This window comes from Anguilla rostrata, chromosome 9 (genome assembly GCF_018555375.3).
Source record: "Anguilla rostrata isolate EN2019 chromosome 9, ASM1855537v3, whole genome shotgun sequence".
NCBI classification, from domain to species: Eukaryota; Metazoa; Chordata; class Actinopteri; order Anguilliformes; family Anguillidae; genus Anguilla; species Anguilla rostrata.
The window spans coordinates 25347882-25362946 of NC_057941.1; the positions used below are offsets into that span (position 1 = coordinate 25347882).

Genomic DNA, 15065 nt, shown 5'->3' on the forward strand with positions numbered 1-15065 from the left:
AAGATTGTATCATCATATATTTCCCCAAAAAACACTGATAATTAGACTAGGATTCCGCATGTTATCTTGTAATGTTCCTTTTGGGACATATCAGCCTCGAATAACAGAGGAGACGAATCGCTTGGTATGTTCTACTAATCTGGAGAAGTGTTGCGCTTTTCTGGGGAATCACAATCAAAGGTAAACTATTTTTTTTTTTTTTAATGGCGAAGGCCTAAATCTGTTTGTGGACGTATTTCATATTATTGCGTTCTATTCATAGAAACTGAAACCATACAATATTCGTTCTTTTTCTGTATAGTTTGAATTCATGGTCGTAAATATCTTCTGTCCTAACGTTAAACATTCCGCCCAATTGCTGTAGGCAGGGACGTCGCGCGCTGAGGGAGGGAGGTGGGGGGGGGACTTGATGGCAGAGACAGAGCGGTGGGAGATTGAAGCAGGGGCGGGGCGGTGATGCGGTGATTAAATGCAGGAGGGGGGAGTCCAGCTGTCCTCCCAGCCACAAGAACAGTTTAAGTTACTAGGTTACCAGGCTGATTGACCAAAATTGCACAGCGCTGGTGACGTCATAGGCCGACCGCAGGCTGCCGACCAACCGCAGGAGTCGCGAAAGGGCAACAGTTAGCTTTCAGACTGAAACATGCCTGGGAAAGACCCATAGAACAGTAATGTTAGGAGTACAATGACTGAATCAACGGTAGTCTACTAGTAGGCCAATAAACAACTAAATCAGTTTATACAAATAGCTTTATTTTTGTAATGTTTACAAAGGTATGTTAAAACATTTTATGTTAAAACGTCAAGTGCGCTTAGCTTAGTGACTACATTTACTGATTGTTTAAAGTATGTTATCTTTTGCATCTTAATGTTCTACTTAAAATACAGGAAAAGACTAAAAGTGCTGAATGAAATAACCTGTAAAACGGCTACAGAATAGATAACCGACACATACAAAAGAATGTCTGTTTGCAATCCCTGAAACTTTAAACAGCAAGGTTTGTTTCTATGGGCTTAAATGTGGGATTAGAATGACAAAGTATGCTAATTTACATAAAAAGAAGTCAACTGGCAAATAATACATTCATTTAAAAATAAAGTGTTATAAAATAATACTTCGCTGTAACAGTAAACAGCAAGATTTGAGTGGAAACAGCAGGAAACAGAGCAATCAGTAATACTAAAAGAAAGATGAAGGCCTGAAGAGTCCAAGAACAATTTATACATAGTCCTTTGCGCTACCGGCAGACTTAGCAGAAGAATATTTGGCTGTGTATGGGCGATCTTCTTTCGGCGGACACTGGCAGCAAAGAATCCCTCCTCCTAGAAGAAGCAATCCCGCGGCTCCCCAACCAATGTAGAGCGCAGCACCGAGTTCTCTTCTCTGTGCGTCGGTGACCAAGGGGTTGTAGAAGTCTCGAATAATGGTGTTTGCGGACCAGCAGACAGTTATCAGGCAGAGGACTCCACCCATGATGAAGAAGACCCCAGAGGCAATAGCAACTTTAGCCTTGGCAGATTCGTCTTCAATGCAATTAGTACACTTGCCCCCGACGACTGACAATAGAATTCCGAAGACAGCCACAAGTACAGAAATGACGACCAGTGCGCGAGCTGCCTGCAGGTCCTGAGGCAGAGCCAGCATCGAGTCGTACACCTTGCACTGCATCTGGCCCGTGCTCTGTACTACACAGGTCATCCATAGACCTTCCCAGATAATCTGAGCCGTTACGATGTTGTTGCCGATAAATGCGGTCACCCTCCACATGGGCAGTATGCATATTATAATGTCCCCAAGCCATCCGATCACAGCCAGCGCAATGCCCAATATCTGCAGCCCCGTGGATGCCATCACAGTCCGGTCCGCGGAGCTTACGTTCGTCTCTTAAACCGAATTGCTTCGAACGAAGAATCTTTTGCATGGAAACTTTATACACTGCCCCCCCCCCCCATTCCTGAAAGGGTGGGATTTAGCGTAATTTGTCCAAGAATCGCCACCCCCTTCATCGTGTTGGTTCACGACCCCCTGAAAACCCTACTTCTGTCAAAATCAGAGTTGAGGAAGACTCTAATACGTTCCAAACAACTCGTTTAGGTCCAGGTATTTTGCATTTAACGTAGCTGCGAATTGATTATTTTCGAGCACGTAAAGGCTATGCTGAAGGTATTCGCACACCATAGCCTACATGTATATGTAGCCTAGATTTTCAGGCTTTACAATACCAAAGGTGGTAGTACATTACAAATATAAATAGCCACGGTCATCTGGTAGCTTTTCATTTAACAGAATATAGGCTTACTGACCGCAGCTGGTCAAATGATCAAACAAACAAACAAACAAACAAACAAACAAAAAAGCCAAAAAAAAAAAAAAAAACTCTATAGGTCTACACATTAAATGCATCTTCAGCATGATAAAATTGAATTCAATCTGATTTAGCCCATATCTTCAAAAAGCTATTCTTTTTAGCCTATATTCCCTTTGACTAGGGAAAATGTAAGCCTATTACTGAATTTAAATTATGAAGTTGAAGCCAAATTACTTTGAACTGAATTTCCGCAGTTTTGTGAGCATTGATAGCGGAAGTATTTTTTGTAAGGCACTGGGGTTTAAATGTTTACGTGCATAATTATGTGGGCTGATTGCAGCATGAGAAGGACACAGAATGTATTTGGATTTCATGCCAACCTCTGTTCTTATTTAATTGTCTAACTCATGCATTTATTGTCATTTTTTCCACTTTCATTTTTCAAATTCCTTAATAGCCTACCCTAAAAATGACAACTGAAGTCCTTGGGTTCACATATTAAACATTTGAATACTGTGCTCCACAAGTGAACCAGCCTTGGATAATTGGTTGATTAGTTAATTTATCTAGGGTAATTGGAGGCAACAATAATCTTGCATAATACGGGTCCTCCAGGAACACTGACTCGCCCCAGGTTTACAGCAGAACAGCAGGGCGGAGACTAAAACGATTTTAATAACGAGACAGGTTAAACTAGAAACTATAAATCCAGTATCAATAAATTCGCCACATCGCACAAATATTAAGACCAGGGTTGCTATAGTAAGGCGTGTATCAAAATTCAAGGTCAACCTTGTCTGCCAGGTAAACCAAGACCTTATGACTGAGTCCACAGCGTGGTGATTTCAGCTATTCTCTTTTTTGAAACGCCTAAAATAGGGCTGCCCAATCCTGTTCCTAGAGATCTAATCCTGTTCCTAGAGATCTAGTCCTGTTGGTTTCACTCCAACCCTACGAAAGCACACCTCATTCAACAGCTTGAGATCTCATTGAGCTGCTAATTAGTAGAATCAGATGTGCCAAATTAGGTTTGAAATGAAAACGTATAAGATGGTAGTTCTTCAGACCTAAGACAATTAAATCATTTTTAAAAACTTCAACAGTTGTCTTCTTTCTACAGTCCTGCCAAGAGGAAAAACACATCCATGAGTGCAATAGAAAGTGGTTTTTTTTTCAGAATTAATTTTTTCAGAAAAAAAAAATGTATATAAATGTATACTAGTTTTTTCTAGGTTGGCATTGCCCAAAATAAAAGGCAAACTAACATTTTATTTTTCAGTCCCAAAACTGGGAGAAAAATAATCATTTGAACAATGTTGTCGTTTCATTTTACCTGATTTGGCCAGATAACGAGAAATTATAGAATAAATAAAGATAATTGTTTAACAGTGGCGCTCATACAATTTCACAATTCATTGATAATGATATCACTACTAATAATCATTTGATTGAGAAATGCAACAATGTTGTCGTTTCATTTTACCAGGTTTGGCCAGATAACGAGAAATTGTAGAATAAAGTAAGCTAATTGTTTAACAGTGGAGCTCATGCAATTTCACAATTTATTGATAATGATATCAATTCTAATTTACATACAGAAACAAGACGTGAAATCTCCATTTCTATGACCTAGAAGCTGAGTTACTTAAGTAAGATGAGCATACTCATTAATTTACGATGGTAGGTCAGGCTGCTATATAAGGCAAACCGGACATAGCCTAACTAATCGTTCTGATTGAAAACCGCACCCATAGAAAGGTTGTGTATATCCCCAAACCCAGAGAAGGCATCGTTTTATCAAGAACTAGTATAGAGCTTTTCTTTCCTTTATTTCTGTGGGAGTGGAAGGTGCATATGTGATGGCGTCAGCTGGGCTGCAAATTTTGGGCATTGCCCTAGCCGTTATCGGATGGATTGGGGTTATCATAATCTGCGCCCTTCCTATGTGGAAAGTGACCGCTTTTATCGGCAACAACATTGTAACCGCTCAGATTAGCTGGGAAGGCCTGTGGATGAACTGTGTGGTGCAGAGTACGGGACAGATGCAGTGCAAAGTATACGACTCCATGCTGGCTCTGCCGCGGGACCTACAGGCAGCCCGCGCACTGGTCGTCATTTCGGTGCTCGTGGCCCTATTCGGAATTCTGTTGTCGGTTGCTGGGGGCAAGTGCACGAACTGCGTTGAAGAGGGATCGGCTAAATCTAGAGTCTCTATCGCCTCGGGGGTATGTTTCATCTTGGGTGGAATCCTTTGTCTTATCCCCGTCTGTTGGTCTGCGAACACTATTATTCGAGATTTCTACAACCCTATGCTCGTCGACGCTCAGAGACGGGAGCTTGGCGCATCGTTGTTCATTGGCTGGGGAGCTGCGGGACTGCTGCTAATCGGCGGAGCCATTCAATGCTGCCAATGCCCACCGAGGGAAGACCGCCGGTACACTGCCAAGTATACCGCCGCAAAGTCTAACGCAGGTGGAGGGGCCTACGTGTGATTCTGCCTTGCTTGAAAAGATTCCCATTCAGTCGACTCCATGGTGTATCTGTTTGCGGCAAATGTATTGTGGCTTGTTTTTCGTTTTTATCTTTCTGTTGTGAATTGCCAAATAAATTATTTACTTTTTAACTTGTCTGTCTTCAATGTAGTTGATATACTATGCCTACATGTGACCTGGCTGGGTAAAATGTGTGTGCGTATGCGTTCCACCCCTGTTCAGATCCTGCTTGGTTTTGTCTCTTGATGCCATTTTAAAACCTTAATTTAGAATACCCTGCCAACAGTAAGTGGTGTGTGTGCTAAATTCTAATGTGAAACGGGCATCTGCAAACTTTTCAGTTTACAACATTATCTTAAAATGGAAGCAGCTATATACATTAGTGGAAGGGTTTTTTTTTTTTATTTTTTATTTTTTATTTTTATTAAAGTGCACTGAATCAGTTTCTGGTCTTGTGAGACTGAAATTAAATTATTTTTGTGACTGGTATACAAATGAGCTCCTGACTTGTGACCAGATGGAGCAAGTTGGGCTAGAATTGTGTCATGAACCTGATTTAACCTGTCCCCTCAAGGAAAGTTGTTCACCTATTTCCAGTCTAGATTTTCAAGTTCTTTAGGAGTGTCTGAAACCGCCTCCTAAATACTGTGTCATCAAATGTGCGGTGTACTAAACCTACTGTTGAGAGTTTAGTACTTGGTATTTTTATTTAGCATTTTTATTATGCAATTGGCAGTATACAAAAAAATACCTTGTGCTATTTTCCAACCGTAATGTGTCTTAAGGCATCCTGCCCTTGTAGTAAAACAGGCCTGCCTCTTCCTCTTCCTCTTCCGAAAGCTGTCTTTGCCTATTCATTTCTGTGGGACCTCCTAAAAAGTATGGTTTACTTCCTGCAATGTTTGGTCCTGAATACACTCCGTGAAACCCCAATGGAAGTTATATCATCCAGGGATTTTAAGTACACTACATTTAGAGAATTTCACCCTCTTTGCTTGGTCATCCAGTCTACTCTACTTGTATACTTGATAGTAGGCAAGTAAGCTGAGCATCTTGTCTTATAGTTTGGGTATATGAAACCACAATAAGCCCCACCTGGTTATCTGGACTTTTTTTTTATTCGCAAAAGTGCAGAAAATGTGTCAAATTGTTAACGGATTAAAACATCTCACAAGATCGGTGTGAATTCCAGAATTTCAGGTACACAAATGCATTTAATAGATTCATTTCAGCAAGCATAATTACAGAAAATGATACAGTAAACAGATGAATGAATGAATACAAAAGATGTTAAATGAGAACAAATGTAATATCAGTTGGGCGTATTCATACTTCACAGAAGTATGAAGGCAAATTAAGTCTCATATTGAGAAATCTGTAAAAATGATTGCCATGGTATGTTTTCACTTCCCTAATAATTTCAGAACACTTTTTAATGATAAATAATGAAGTGTATATGGTCTGGTTATTTTTCTGGCTAAATGTCAACAGCTGTGTTTGTGCTACATCTAAAGTCTTTAAACTTGATTTTTCATGGTTTTATTTCACATTATCCATAATGTCATGGCAAATGAATTCTTCTGAAGTGGGATTCTATAACCCTACTTAAATCAAAATATGTGCTAGAAACAATAATGTAACCAAATAGTTCTGCCAAATTTCAGCTTATAACCACGTACTGCTGAAGAGGAAATTGATTAACTTTATTGTAAAGTATCACTTGGATATTTTTTTTATACTGGAGTTATTTGTATGCTGCTCAGTTATGTCTATGCAAAAATGATTTAAAAGGTTCACTTCTGAGGCTTCAGTTATTTTCAGGCTCAAGATATTTTGTCAGATACACTATAAAATGTTTCAATTTGGTAATACCTTCACTATAAGGGTCATTACAATCGTCATGACATTATCAACAGCTTATCTGTTTTCCTCGTAGCAAACCAGGCAGAAGTTTTGAGCATAAGATCACTGGAAAATACCGGTTTGCATCTCATCAACGCTTTTGTTGGCTTCCGGATGTTTATTGATTGGTTTCTCCGAAACCAGCTCTCTCCCTACTCTCCTGTTCTCGCTCTCTCTCTCTCTCTCTCTCTCTCTCTCTCTCTCTCTCTCTCTCTCTCTCTCTCTCTCTCTCTGTCAACATACATACATAGAGAGGGAAGAATGAAGTCTGACTACAATCTTTCAGTAGAACAAGTTTCACCTTAAACCCCTCCCTTGGACAGAGCATATAATTGAGACAGACAGAGCAGGTCAGATCATCATTGCCACCAACTGCCTCTCTCTGCTGCTTGAGACTAGGTAACTGCCTGCTTCCTTCTGACTACAGCAAAACAAAAAATCAAAAATGGTGTCAATGGGTAGACAGATGCTGGGCTTGGCCCTGGCTATCGTTGGATTTCTGGGGACCATCATCGTCTGTGCTCTTCCCATGTGGAAGGTGACGGCTTTCATTGGCGCCAACATTGTGACTGCGCAGGTCATTTGGGAAGGCTTGTGGATGAACTGTGTGACGCAGAGCACGGGGCAGATGCAGTGCAAGATCTACGATTCTCTCCTTGCCCTGCCCCAGGACCTTCAGGCAGCCCGTGCCCTGGTGGTGGTTGCCATCATCGTGGCCCTCTTCGGCGTGCTCCTGGCCATCGTTGGAGGGAAGTGCACCAACTTTGTGGACAACGAGGCCTCAAAAGCCAAGATTTCCATCGCTGCCGGGATCATCTTCATTGTGGCTGGAGTTCTTGTCCTGGTCCCCGTCTGCTGGTCGGCCAACACCATCATCAGGGACTTCTACAACCCTCTACTGACCGAAGCTCAGCGCAGGGAGCTGGGAGCCTCCCTGTACATTGGCTGGGGCACTGCTGGTCTGCTGATCCTTGGCGGGGGACTCCTCTGCAGTTCCTGCCCTCCGAAGGAAGACGAGCCTTATAATGTCAAGTATTCTCAGGCAAGGTCCGTGGCGACCAGCAAGGCTTACGTATGAGACTGCTTACGAAAGGTGAAGGAAATGTTTTTTTAAAAACAAAGGCCTTCTGATTTAAATAACCGTTGTGTACTCCACCAACTTTTTCGTCTTGATATGGCTCTCTCTTTGTAAGTGACAGTGAGGGATCTCACTCACATCCTGCTATAAAAATGAAAACAAGTTGATGTGGATTCACTAGAGATCAGTCCCAAAATTTTTGAAATCACAATGCATTCTGAATTTTTCATTCGAAATGGACAATGAGAACTGTAAATGTTGTTTTTCTACGTTTTTCACAGTGCATAAGAAAAGTCTGAGGAAAAGTAGAATGTATGAACACCAATTAATACAATCTGTGATTATACTTCATTTAATCTAATCAGACCAGTAGAATCATAAAAGTCTTTGTGTTGAGAAGTCAATGGTTTTACAAGCAGTCCTGTAGCTGATGTTAATGTCTACTGGAAATAGCACAGAAAATGTCAAATATGTCTAATGTTCCTCTTTGCTGTTCTTAATGGAATATGAGCTATCATTTAGTAAATGTTAGTGTTGTAATGCCAGTTTCATTTTCTGTGTAAACACAACAAACTATAACAAAAAAGAAGCAAACAAATCTGTAAGTTGTAAGATTATTATTTTTACATTTTTATTTAGTGAGCTTTTTTAATATTTTCATGATTGTAATAAAGTTTAATGATTTCACCATATTTTTGTTTAATGTGTGTTTTTAACTCATATGTTGATGCTCCAGCTCATACAATTATGCTTATAATGTAATATAATTTTGAACCTCTGGATAAAAAAAGTAATATGTTATTTGTGTGGAGCATGAAAATTCAAGCCACATATAAGTGTTAAAAATATAAAATCTTGCATCTAATAAATCTCTGAAAATCTTAAAAGCTATTATGGTTGTTTCCACAAACTGTACCACATTTTATGATTCAAAACTTAAGAGAGGAAGTGTAATCAGTATTTTCTTTGGGTATCTTATTCTGGTCAAACAGCTCAGGGGAGTTTTTGCTGTTCCAAGAAGAATCTGCTCAAACTGGTTGAGTGACAAAAACTGTCTGTTGAGCTAATTCATTAAAAATGCAGCACAGTCTAGATATATATACATACTGTGAAATGTCTGTTTTGACTAGATAGAGCATAATTTATTGCTTTGAATTGCTTTTAAAAGTTTGACTTACTGAAGGATTATCAAAGTACATATAGGATACTTGAATATCAGGTTTTTAAAACAAAAGATTTCTATTGCATCATGTAACTATTGCATAGCATTTTCACTTTTGGGATAAGCAGGGGGTGGGGTTTAGGTGAATCGCTTTTTTAAATCAGCATTAAGCTGTTTTTTAAATCAGCATCACAAAATTGATTTTTTAAACTCCGGAAGCACATCTACTCCACATCTTACTGTACTTTTTCACTAGAAAGCCAATATAGTAATACTTCATATTTTAAAAATCAAAATGAAAATATATTTTGAAACTGGATTTTGAACTGAATTTCAGATGAAAATTTACTGTGATATTTCAGCACTTTCACAGAGGATGCTCTATGAGCATAACACTGAGAAATTTTGCGTAAGCAATGTAAAAGGAGCACCAACTCAAAATATCAGTTTCAAATGTGGGAGGATGAGGAAGGTGTTGAGTTGCACATTTAGCACATCTGTGATCCCTTTATAAGTGAACAAAGCTTTTTGCTAGTACGTTGTGGACAGATCTTTAACCCTCCTGTCTGGCCCACCACCCCCCAGCATTCATTGTCCAGAGAAAGAAAGAATCCTGTTAATCTGGTACTCAGGTGAGCTGCAGCAATAAACACCTCCCTGATTCAAAAAGGCATATAAACGCCTCCTGTCTCCACCCCAATAAATACTCCCGCAAAAGTGTGAAGCCCTAGAGGAAGTAGACAGCCCAGACTCTGAGCTAGCGACAGCTGACGGGAGCCAGGGAGAGCACCAGCAGGTTTCGTCATGTCGTCAGTGGGAATGCAGATGCTGGCCAGCCTCCTGGCAGTGGGGGGCTGGGTAGGGGTGATCGCGACCTGCTGGATGCCCAAGTGGAGGGTGACGGCCTTCATTGGTAGCAACATCGTGACGACGCAGACCATCTGGGAGGGCTTATGGATGGACTGCGTGGTGCAGAGCACCGGACAGATGCAGTGCAAGTCGTACAGCTCCTTGCTGTCGCTCAGCACCGACCTGCAGGCTGCTCGCGCCCTCACCAGTCTCTCAGTCGCCCTGGGCTTGGTGGGCCTCCTCCTAGCCTTCTTTGGGGGCAAGTGCACCAGCTTCGTACAGGAAGAGGTCAGCAAGGCCAGAGTCATAGTCACCGCGGGGGGCATTCTCATCGCCGCCGGATTCCTGTGCCTCATACCCATTTCCTGGACCGCCAGCAACATCGTCAAGAACTTCTATGACCCCCAGCTGGTTGACGCCCAGCGCAGAGAGTTTGGCCCCTCTCTGTACTTAGGCTGGGGGTCCTCGATCATGCTAATCCTAGGAGGAGGCCTGCTCTGCCGCAACTGTCCCACCTCGGAGGAGAATGCTCCTTCTGTCAAATATCTCATTGTGAGGTCATCAAGGGTGACCAGCAATAAGGGTTCCCAGAAAAGCGAAACCACTTTGCCGAGCTCCCCAACTCCTACCAAGACTTATCTCTGAATGCTCTGAATGACTCCCTTAATTGTGCTCTTTACTTTTGTCACTACATTTCTTTCTTATTGCAAAAATGAAGGACGTTGCACTTTGCACTTTGTAAGTGAAAATGGACACAGACATGTGCTGTGTATAAAAAGCAGAAAATGCATGCTTGGTTGGGTGAAGTGTTTGTGGTGTAAGTATGAGAGTGAGAGAGGTTTTGAGTACTTTTTAAGATGTTATATTGGAATTACATGTAGATGTTTTCCAGTGTTTAATAGAGTAGTGAATTATTCATAATTTCTAAGTGCACTATGTTTTTCTATTGTTTTTCATTTTCTTGAGTCTCACATACTATAATTGTACTTATCAAGACTTAAATAAGCATATACAGATTTTTCAGTACTTATGTACAAATGATCTATGTGTATGTTTACAAAATTATAATTGTTTTCAATTTTGTCACAATAAAAAATGACTGACCATATATTAAGCTGTTGTTCGTGTTCAGCACACAATACATACCCCTGTTACCCACCACACAATTTTCTGGTGAAAAGTCAATGAAATGCCATCTAGGAGTTAGGCGTTAGTTAGTTAGTTGAAAACTAGAATATAGCCAGGCTATATCTGAGTAAAACCTGAGCTACATTGGGGTAAAATCTATTCTGTTTATGTTGAAATGTCTCTCAACCTAGATCTCCACCCCTCTAGATGTCTAGATTCTGGCTTTTGCTCCCTGGATATTATTGTTTCTTTCCACATAACAACATGACTCATGTTTAAAGAAAACAGCAAGTCAGTGGCAGAAAACCAGTTTGTCAAGGATTGATTGAGTAGAAACGGTATATGTTCTGTGCGGAAATCACGTCAAACAAATGATCGACCCATAATTTTGTCAATCACTATTCACTATAACACTATATCATTACTGTCTTTATTTAAAAATTTGCTGGACAGATAAATACCATTCAGATTATCTTTTGGGAAGGTTATTTACCTGTTATTTTTAAAGCAATAGATTTATAGATTGATAGATTTCCAGTCTGTTGTATTCTACCAATGCAGAAGGTGATACTCTGTCGGAACCATGCCGTGACCTACAGTACAGCCAGTACTTTTCCCTATTGCCTTGAATGAATTAACTGGTTTATTGTTCAATACTGAGCAGAACGTGTTGTGTTTCACATGAGGAATATTGTGTCCTGAATGCAATGTCATTAGTGGCTTACAGTTTCGAGGCGTTGAGGTGGCTAAAATTGCACAAAAGTTTTTATGGGCAGAAATACAAAACCTATATTTTTGAGGTTAAATCCTTCATGAGTCTCTACTTCAGTGTTCTTGTTTTAAATGGGAACCCATTTTCAGGGCTAATTAAAGCATTTTGGCTGGGAATTTGAAGGACCTACACAAATTTACAGAACAGGTAAAAACTTGCAATTATACACAAGGCTAATGTTCTTTAATTGTTCAATATAGGAGGTTCATTTAAAAAAAAAAAATTTAAAAAAATTATTTCTTACAAATTTGGCACTCAATGTGGGGCCCAGCATGTCCAATTCCCTCTCTAATTTGGAACGGTCAACTCTCTGCAACAGGGTTCAAGTGCAAACTGCCTTAATGTAGACATCTAAATAAGTGCTGTCACCAGTCTGCTTCTCTTCACACCATGGACTACAGCCAGTTGAATAGTGGGGCTTGCTATAAATGTGGACTGCTAACCGAATGAACCCTCCCAAAATCTGCGAGTCGCCCCGTGCAGCTACTGGCCACAGTTGGCACTGATGTGGTCCAGATTCAATTTAAGACTGCGGGGCCATTCAATGCACAATAGCATGGTGCCTTAACCAAATGAGCCACCCAGGAGCCAAGATAACCATAGTTAGATAATGAAAAAGTCACATACAGAGACACTCTGGCTACACGCGTCTGCAAAGCACATTTTATGACAATGTGAATACAAAATCAGTTACATTAGCTCCACCGGGTGCATTTTCATCATCTAATTTTGTGCCATAATTCAGTTAAACTGTCCATTTGCCTCAGTAATGAAACATATGCACTCAGAAGCAATATAATACATAAAACTGAATCAGTAAATCATTAATTTACTTAACAAAGAGTCCCACTATGATACACTGAACTACATATAAATGGGTCGGAACAGTATGGTTCTCTACAATTAAAAGAATTCATGTCAGGTTTTGCGTAATAAACCTAGACTATGAAATTCTCAAGCATTTGCACATACTGCCATCTAGCGGTGGAATTCTTTTCTTCACTAATCAGTACCAGTCCAATGAGTCAAGTAATTCAACAATTTGACCATCCAAAGTCCACAGGATGGTCAAATTGGTGAATCGTTGTCACGGCTCACTGTTTAAATTAATCACTTAATTGAAGGATCATAGAAGTGTGCTAGTATTACTTTATTTTCATTACTTTTCTTTCTGTGAAAATTATGTGCGCATGCCTCTGTGAAATTCTAAGTGTTTCACATTTAGATTACTGCATTTACAATAGTTATTGCTTAGCAAATGTCTGTCTGCAAGACACCTTACATTTGTTCTGTAGATTATAGACACTGTAATTCATTTTTCCACTGCATATGCAGTAACTGAGGTAAATGTTTTTAGTAGGGGTAATAGTACCATAGTAATGCCCCCAATACAGATTGTGATCTTAACAACATCTTTATTTTGTCTGTTTCCATCTCTTCTTTCCATCAGACTCGCCCCGACTGAAACAGCCATGGCGCTCCAAGTTCTGGGCATCACCATGTCAATGATAGGGCTGGCGGGCACCATCGTGATCTGCGCCCTCCCTATGTGGAGGGTGACGGCCTTCATAGGCACCAACATTGTGGTGGCGCAGGTCTTCTGGCAGGGCCTGTGGATGAACTGCGTGTACGAGAGCACAGGGCAGATGCAGTGCAAGATCTACGACGCCCTGCTGGACCTATCCCCCGACCTGCAGGCAGCCAGGGGCCTGGTGGTTATCACCATCGTGCTGGCCTGCCTGGGCTTCCTCATCTTCCTGGTGGGCGCCCAGTGCACCAACTGCCTGGACAACCCTCGGGTCAAGGCCCGCCTGGTACTGGCCTCCGGGGTCACCTTCGTGCTCTCGGGCCTCACTACCCTGGTGCCCGTCTCTTGGACGGCCAGCTCCATCATCCAAGACTTCTACAACCCCCTCGTGCCCGAGGCGCTGAAGAGGGAGCTGGGAGCCGCCCTCTATGTGGGCTGGGTGACCGCTGGCTTCCTGCTCTTCGGAGGGGCAGTCCTCTGCACCACCTGTCCTCCGGAGAAGGTCAGCTACCCTGCTCGGTACACCCTGGGGAAAATCTCCACCCACAGCAGCAGCTACGCAATAAAGAACTATGTCTGATGAACAGAGAGCTGTCTCTGTGAGGGCCGACAGAGGGGGGAAGAGATGATTTAGCACACCTCTTGGGGGAAGTCACTGTCACAATGGAGAATCACTACAATGGCTGGGCACTCTACCTCATGTGCATAAATCTGGTTGATACCAAACAGCTTATTAAATAAATCCACAGAAAAGCAGAGGTATTGCATCAGATCATGGAAGCAGACCAAAGGAATGATTCTGTCCCTTGCTTACAGACTGAAAGCATATTTCCCACATTAGATAATTAAAAACCTTTATAAGGTGCCTTTTCAGCCTAAGCCAGTGAATAGTAACTGTTCTTGTTAGAAGGATTTTTTGTTTATAAACTATCATACTAAAAACCTAACATGATCTTGCATTCACGTTCAAAGTTTATTATCATTACTCTTTAGCTTCCTATATATACCTATATACCTATATAGCTATAGTTCTAGCTGTAGGGCAGATTTAACCATTTTAATTTTGAGACTTTTATTCTTAGATTTCCTTTTATTTTTCAAAATAAATTACCGAGACATGTTTGCATGTTTGTTTGTGTATATTTTACATTCCCCCGCCAAGGCGTAACTTGGCGGGATGGCATACCTGCCATCCCAATATACATTTTTAATAGAAGTGGATTGTGGTGATCTCTTATTTCAATCCTTTTTGTTTTTAAAACATGCAGAAGTGTATAAAGCTATGGAATTCAGTAACTACATTCACAATAGATATGCTCAGTGTTTTCAGTTAATATAAGGCTAAAGACAAATATGTTTAGGCAAATCTAACTTCATGAGTGTAATGGTGTAAGCTTTCATACCTAACTCAGCATCAGCACAGGTGTACAAGCTTAATAGAGAGGAGCTATAGAAATAGAGGCTCTGATTGGCATTTCCACTCTAGCAAGTATTTGTATTGCTGGGCCAACAGTGGGACTGGTGGGACAATGCAAGGGAGATGTTGGTGACTTGAAATATAAATGGAGCAAGCAGCGGACTGCCATTTAAAAAAACATTTGCCAGCCAGAAGACATCAGTGAGCGGAATGGGTGGTGGACCTATGTAAACATAAATGCGCATTAAAAATATGCACTCAAATTGTGGTTTCTTGTGGGAATTCATTAATCATCGATTGAAAGAACAATCATGTTGTCCTTAGTTACACAGATATGAGATCAAATTTACAGAACATCATTAGTTCAATCCAAACTCATTAATATTGGATTAAAAAAAGTGGAATTAAGTTTATGATTCCTTTGCCCA

General features: G+C 40.8%; 4 protein-coding genes across 4 annotated transcripts; 3 read left to right on the forward strand and 1 right to left on the reverse strand.

Moving 5' to 3' along the window:
* Positions 1 to 732: 732 nt before the first annotated feature.
* On the reverse strand, positions 733 to 2375 carry LOC135263371 (claudin-like protein ZF-A89). The gene has a single exon (XM_064351309.1). The coding sequence runs from the start codon at positions 1850 to 1852 to the stop codon at positions 1220 to 1222; it is 633 nt and encodes a 210-aa protein (XP_064207379.1). The 5' UTR covers positions 1853 to 2375; the 3' UTR covers positions 733 to 1219.
* A 1640-nt stretch (positions 2376 to 4015) lies between these two features.
* On the forward strand, positions 4016 to 8473 carry LOC135263372 (claudin-4-like). The gene is made up of 2 exons (XM_064351310.1): positions 4016 to 4647; positions 7142 to 8473. The coding sequence occupies exons 1-2, from the start codon at positions 4169 to 4171 to the stop codon at positions 7779 to 7781; spliced, it is 1119 nt and encodes a 372-aa protein (XP_064207380.1). The 5' UTR covers positions 4016 to 4168; the 3' UTR covers positions 7782 to 8473.
* Positions 8474 to 9363: 890 nt separating this feature from the next.
* Positions 9364 to 10918, forward strand: LOC135263375 (claudin-4-like). Its single transcript, XM_064351313.1, has one exon. The coding sequence runs from the start codon at positions 9748 to 9750 to the stop codon at positions 10435 to 10437; it is 690 nt and encodes a 229-aa protein (XP_064207383.1). The 5' UTR covers positions 9364 to 9747; the 3' UTR covers positions 10438 to 10918.
* Positions 10919 to 13047: 2129 nt separating this feature from the next.
* Positions 13048 to 14094, forward strand: LOC135263377 (claudin-4-like). The gene has a single exon (XM_064351323.1). It carries the CDS (start codon positions 13072 to 13074, stop codon positions 13798 to 13800), a length of 729 nt encoding a protein of 242 aa, XP_064207393.1. The 5' UTR covers positions 13048 to 13071; the 3' UTR covers positions 13801 to 14094.
* The last annotated feature ends 971 nt before the right edge of the window (positions 14095 to 15065 follow it).